The following is a 6,674-nucleotide window of genomic DNA, read 5'->3' on the forward strand; positions in this document are numbered from 1 at the left end:
GCGCCCAGCCTTCAGGCACTGGACCTGGAAGATTCCGTTTTATTGAAGAACTGCTATTGGCCATGCCACATCTGGCACAGTGTTGTGCAAGCGTCATATACAAGGGGATCAAGCCTCAAGACAAGTAGTATAAGCCTAGAAAATTACCTATAACCAGGATTACCACAAGAGAAAAAAGCAGACATGGCCTAAGAAGAAGTGAGAAATGGGAAATGCGCAGAGAAGGGAAGGCAGGTTATTCTCGATGAAACAGCGGCCATTGCATCAGTTTCCACAGGGCATCCCTGAGCTCCTGGTTCCTCATGCTGTAGATGAGGGGGTTCACTGCTGGAGGCACCACCGAGTACAAAACAGAAACCATGAGATCTAGAAATATGGAGGACACTGAGGGGGGCTTCAAGTAGACAAACATTACAGTGCTGACAAACAGGGAGACCACGGCCAGGTGAGGGAGGCACGTGGAAAAGGCTTTGTGCTGTCCCTGCTCAGAGGGGATCCTCAGCACGGCCCTGAGGATCTGCACATAGGACACCACAATGAATACAAAACACCCAAAGACTAAACAGGCACTAACCACAAGAAGCCCCACTTCCCTGAGGTAGGCATCTGAGCAGGAGACCTTGAGGATCTGGGGGATTTCACAGAAGAACTGGTCCAGGACATTGCCTTGGCAGAGTGGTAGGGAAAATGTATTGGCAGTGTGCAGGAGAGAGTTGAGAAACCCAGTGCCCCAGGCAGCTGCTGCCATGTGGACACAAGCTCTGCTGCCCAGGAGGGTCCCGTAGTGCAGGGGTTTGCAGATGGCCACGTAGCGGTCATAGGCCACGACAGTGAGAAGAAAATACTCTGCTGAGATCAAGAACAGAAAGAAAAAGACCTGTGCAGCACATCCTGCATAGGAAATGGCCCTGGTGTCCCACAGGGAATTGGCCATGGCTTTAGGGACAGTGGTGGAGACGGAGCCCAGGTCGATGAGGGAGAGGTTGAGGAGGAAGAAGTACATGGGGGTGTGGAGGTGGTGGTCCCAGGCTATGGTGGTGATGATGAGGCCGTTGCCCAGGAGGGCAGCCAGGTAGATGGCCAGGAAGAGCCAGAAGTGCAAGAGCTGCAGCTCCCGCGTGTGTGCAAATGCCAGGAGGAGGAACTCATTCATGCAGCTGCCATTGGTCATCTGCTGCGTCTGGGCATGGAAACTGCCAAAGGAGAAAAAAGAAAAAAATTCAGAGAAGCTTCTTTCAGCAAAATTTCATTCATTCATTGTGAAATACCTAAGGATGCTTTTCTTCCCTTGGGGGGGGGGGGGGGGGGTTGTTACACAGCTCTGAGGCTTCAGCTCTGGTTTGTGCTGGCTGAGTGTGCTGTGCAGAGCCGTGCCCTCTCCCCAGGGGCTCCGGAAGGGTCAGCCCTGCTTTCCAGCAAGGACCCATGGAGGCAGCAACAGCCCAGGGTGTTTGGAGGGAGGCTTCCTGGGGAGGAGTTGCCTGTGCTGCACTAGAGCGGAGGGCAAAAAGCCCAGAAGGACGCTTTCTTCTGCAGAGGAAGGTGGGAGATGAGGTGCAGCAAATGTGTCTCGGTACACTGTGTTTTAGTGTTCAGACACCCCCATCCCACTTGGGAAATGGTCTTGGAAGGGGTCACATTTCCCCATTGCTCTCAGTGCAAACCACCGTCAGTGCTCCCATGTAGGAGGGCTGCTCTGTCCATCAGCCTGGTGCCCAGTTGCTCTGGGCTTGCACCGCTCTCAGCTGCAGGAAGACTGCACCCAGACGTTGCTCTGGAAAAGACACTGGACTGTCCTGGGAGCAGAGGGGTCCTGTTCCAGGTGCAGAGTTCAAAACACCTCTCCTTTCCAGCACAGCTCTGCGGATTATGAGGAAGGGGACAGGGCAAGGATGCTGATTGGCATGGGCAGATCGGGTGCTCTCAGACATCTCCTAGGTCCTACAGGAGAGCTCTGCCCTTCTGGAGGGATGCTCACAGCTCCACAGGACTCCCTGCCCAGCATAATCAGGTGTCTTAAGGTGCTGTCTGCTAAGGGAAGCAGTGCCTCATTGCCCAAGCACTGAGTGCAGTGTCTGGAGCCTGGAAAATGAAGAGAGGGCTTGGGCACCTTGGTCCCATGGAAACAGCTCCAGGGCAGCGCCCTCCAGGTCAGGGCCAGAGCAGGCACTCCCCACCCGCACCCCTTGCCCCACACCACCACCGTTACTGCCAGGGACCCCACGAGCAGGAAGAAGAGCAGCACAAGCAGGGGCAGGAACAAAGAAGAACTCTGTGACTCTCCTCCTAAGGGAAGCAAGGAGAGGAGAGGCAGCCGGGCACTCAGGAAAGCCTTCTCCTTCCCCAGCAGAGCACAGCACCTCCCAGTCAGCAAAAGCGCAGGGCAGTCGCTCTCAGCCCCTTTGCCCTGCAGAGGGAAGCGGCCACGTGTCAGGAGAGATGCCCCTCTGCTGTGCCAGAGCTCTGGCTGCAGAGGAGGCAACACCTGCCCTGGACCACACAGCCTTGAGGGCATTTTGTGTTGGAGTTTCCTAGAGCCCATGTCTCTGCTGCCTGGAGCTATCCCTGCTGGGAACTGTTTCTCTGCCCTCCAGTTTTTCCCTGTCAGGGATCACCGACCCCATCACCCACTCCTGTCTGCTCAGCTCTGACCTGAAGAAACCTCCCAGTTTCAGGCACTCTCTAGAGGTACTCCCCGCTTGCAGGCAGTAAGGAGCAGGTCAGAGAAACCCTGCTGAGGCCAGCAAAGGTGATGCTGGTGCTCTCTGGAGGTAGAGGACTGGATGGACGCAGTTGCCTTGGCTCCTGCCAGACCTACTGATCTCTCAGCGTGGCAGCTCAGGACTCTCAGGCTCCCTCGCCAAACGCAGCAGCGCCTTTTCCCTTTGTCCTGAAACAGCAGGAAACTGGAAGCACGGCCTCAGGAAAGCTCTTTACCTTTAAGGTATCCCTTGCCTTGCTCTTCCTCTGCAAAAGCCCCCTCTGAAATGCCCTGCGCAGCTCTGGCTGCACACCCTGCCTTCACCCCTTCCCCCTTGTCTAACATGAGCCCCTGGGCTGGGAGGCCTCCTGACAGACCCTGGAGGCTATGAACGCTTTCGGAGACCCTTCCCGCAACGGCAGCTGCATTGCCCTGCACCAAGAGACTTCCCGTGTCAAGGGCTGGAAAGGTTTCTTCCTTTGCAGCTCTCCTCTCTCCTCCCACTCCAGCCTGCCTTTAATCTCGCTCTGCCCTACTCCTTTGCCCAGAGCCCTGCTGCGCTTGGCAGAGGAGTTGCTCCTTGGCAGAGCTGTCTCTCTGCACTGCTGCCTGCTTCCCAGGAGCTCCCTCCACCCCAGGAGCCTGTCTCAGCCCCGGAGGAGGGCACCTGCCCAAGACGTCACTTTCTCTGCCCCCCACCCCACTCGGCACTCCCTCCAGGTGTCCCTGGGGCTCTCCAGGAACCTGCTTGGGAAGAGACTGAAGGAATCACCGATGTTGCCTCTCTCACCTCTGCAGAGACGTTTCTTTGCAGCAGTGGCCTTTCTCCTCTCCCAGACACAGTTAGGTCTGAGAATCCCCCTTCTCCTTGGCCCATCATGAGGCAGGACACCTGGACACTGCCAGGGAGGCATCTCCTTTAGCCATGCTGAGGGAAGGCAATCAGCTGAGTCAATGGGGGCAATTTCATGCTGGATTTGTAGTGCTGGGGCTGGAAGGGACCTCAGCTCCCTCCCCTGCCTGCCACAAACCCCCAGGAGGTGGGATTCCTCTTGCTTCAGTCATGGCGCCTGTTACAAATAGGCACCTGCACTCCTTTTCTATGGTCCCATGGTAATCCCCCTGTCACTCCAGAAATATAGATGGTTTCTGCCCCTTTATAGCTTGATGGCAGTAGAGTACACTGTGTACCGGTGTGCATTAGAGCCTTATCATCCTGCGGGTCTCCTGTTCCAGGCCATCGCATCCACACCGTCCAGTAAACCCGGTTGCCCCTTTCAACCACCTGGCTGGAGGCAGGGTCCCCTCTAATCCTGGTCATAGCATTCATAGAATCATAGAATCATAGAATGGTTTGGGTGTGAAGGGACCTTTACTGGTCATCTAAACCCCCCTGCAATGGGCAGGGACTTCTACAACTAGATCGGGTTGCTCAGAGCCCCATCTAGCCTGTCCTTGAATGTTTCCAAGGATGGAGCATCTACCACCTCTCTGGGCAACCCGTTCCAGTGTTTCACTCCCCTCATTGGGAAAAATTTTTCCTTGTGTTCAATCTAAATCTACCCTCCTACAGCAGCCTTCTCTTCTCCAGGCTGAACACCCCCAGCTCTTTCAGCCTTTCCTCATAGCAGAGGTGTTCCATCCCTTGGATCATTTTTGTGGCCCTCTTCTGGACCCGCTCCAACAGGTCCGTGTCCTTCCTCTGTACTGAGGACTCCAGAGCTGGACGCAGTACTCCATGTAGGATCTCACCAGAGCAGAGTAGAGGGGCAGAATCCCCTCCCTCGACCTGCTGGCCACGCTTCTTTTCATGCAGCCCAGGATACAGTTGGCTTTCTGGGCTGTGAGAGCACATTGCCCGCTCATGTCCAGCTTTTCATCTACCAGTGCCCCCAAGTCCTTCTCCTCAGGGCTGCTCTCCATCCCTTCATCCCCCAGCCTGTATTGACACCAGGGGTTGCCCCGACTCAGGTGCAGGACCGTGCACTTGGCCTTGTTGAACCTCACGAGGTTCACATGGGCCCCCTTCTCAAGCTTGTCCAGGTCCCTCTGGATAGCATCCTGTCCCTTGGGAGTGTCACCTGCCCCACTCAGCTTGGTGGCATCTCAAAACTTGCACTCAGTTGCACTATTCATGTCCTTGATAAAGATATTCAACAGTACTGGTCCCAGCATGGACCCCTGAGGGACACCACTTGTGTGTTGGGTATCTCCAGGGGTGGTCTCCACTCTAAGGTGGGCTTTGACTAGATGATCTCCAGCACCTACAACCTCTCTTCTTCCTCTTGGATTTGACCTTGAAGCTATTGCAGGATTTCTGATGTCTCCACTGGAGTGGTTGTCTTCTCAGTCAACACCCAAGGTTGAGCTTGAGACCTTCTACAGACCTAATGGCCACCCGGCACCACCTGAGGAGGACAAGCCTTGAGCCCACCCAAGCTCAGGTGAAGGCCTGGGCAGAGGCTTCCCTCCAAGGAAGGCTGGATGAGGTGAGGGGGAGTCTCAGCCAAGGCCTGAAGGCGCTGGGAGAGGTGGGGCTGGCCCACAGCAAGGTTTAGGTCAAGAAGCGGGGCTGCAACTGGGGCCAGAGGACACATGGGGCATGGCATAGTGGAGGGAAGGGAGGGAGGGCTATGGACAATGGACGCATTTAGGGGTGCCAAGGTTGCACTTAGGGGTCCATGGGGGCCCTTAGGGATCTGGGGGGCAGTTAGGGGTCTGTACAGGGATGAGACCCAGTCTATAAGGTTAAAGAGATCCAGTTTGTACAGGGACAGGGCCCAGTCTCTACTGGGATGGGGCCAGGGGATCCATTTTGTACTAGGATGTGCCCAGTCTGTAATGGAAAAGGAAAAAAGGATGCAGTTTGTCCTGGGACAGGGCCTAGTGTGAGCTGGTCAATGTTAAAGGGATCGAGTTTGTACTGGGATGAGGCCCAGTCTGTGCTGGGAAGGGGACCAAGGGCTCCAGTTTATACTGGGACAGGGCAAAGTCTGTGCTGGGAGGCGTTAAATGGATCCAGTTTGTACTGGAAGGGGGCTCAGTCTGTACTGGGAGGGGTTAAAAGGAACCAGTTTGTACTGGAACAGGGCCCAGTCTGTACTGGCAAGTATTAAATGTGTCCAGTCTGCACTGGAAAAGGCCCCATTCTGTACTGGGAGGTGTTTGAAGGATCCACTTTGTACTGGGAGGGGGCCCAGTCTGTACTGGGAGAGGTAAAGGGATCAGGTTTGTACTGGGACGGGGCCCAGTCTGTACTGGGAGGGGGTCAGGGGATGCAGTTTATAATGTGACAGGGCCCAGTCTGTACTGGGAGGGGTTAAAGGGAACCATTTTGGACTCGGATGGGGTCCATTCTGTACTATGAGGGGTTAACAGGATCCAGTTTATAATGTGACAGGGCCCAGTCTGTACTGGGAGTGGTTAAATGGACGCAGTTTCTGCTTGGAGGGGGGTCAGTCTGTACTGAGAGGGGTTAAAGGGTTCCAGTTTGTACTGGGACTGGTCCCAGTCCAAACTGGAAGGAGTTCAGAAAAAGAAATCTAGGTAATAGCTGAAAAAGTCTTCATTTCCAGCTTTTCATGACTTTTTAAGAAATTTTGCTGATCCCTGAGGGATGCTGCTAGTATCTGGCTCCTCGGAGGACTTTGTACCACTGACAGGTTTGTTCCTGATCATCCAGCCAACTTCCCACCCACCGCATCATCCACTTCTTCAGTCCAGATGTCAACAATCCGCTCTAGGGAGACCACGGGAAACCACATGCAAAGAGTTGCAAAAGTCTAGGTACACAGCATGCCCTTCTTTCCCCTCCCACATGGGTTCAGCAATCCTTTTCTTGTCCTTCAAGTGATGGAGATAGCTGCAAGAGCATTTGCCCTGCCACCTTCCCAGGGACTGAGGTGAAGCTGACCAACCTGTAACACTCCCAATCCTCCTTCTTGCCCTTCTTGAGGATGCGTTTGATAATTGC

General features: G+C 54.8%; 1 protein-coding gene across 1 annotated transcript; it reads right to left on the reverse strand.

The window, feature by feature from the left end:
- Positions 1-235: 235 nt before the first annotated feature.
- Positions 236-1,180, reverse strand: LOC148051779 (olfactory receptor 14A16-like). The gene has a single exon (XM_087735372.1). It carries the CDS (start codon positions 1,169-1,171, stop codon positions 236-238), a length of 936 nt encoding a protein of 311 aa, XP_087591498.1. The 5' UTR covers positions 1,172-1,180.
- Between the last annotated feature and the right edge of the window lie 5,494 nt (positions 1,181-6,674).

The sequence above is a fragment of the Nipponia nippon genome, unplaced genomic scaffold (genome assembly GCF_047370975.1).
Source record: "Nipponia nippon isolate SJK-2023a ecotype South Korea unplaced genomic scaffold, ASM4737097v1 scaffold_55, whole genome shotgun sequence".
In the NCBI taxonomy this organism is placed as follows: Eukaryota; Metazoa; Chordata; class Aves; order Pelecaniformes; family Threskiornithidae; genus Nipponia; species Nipponia nippon.

Coding starts and splice junctions, on each gene's coding strand:
- LOC148051779 (XM_087735372.1), bottom strand. CDS start 1,171: ATGACCAATGGCAGCTGCATGAATGAGTTCCTCCTCCTGGCATTTGCA.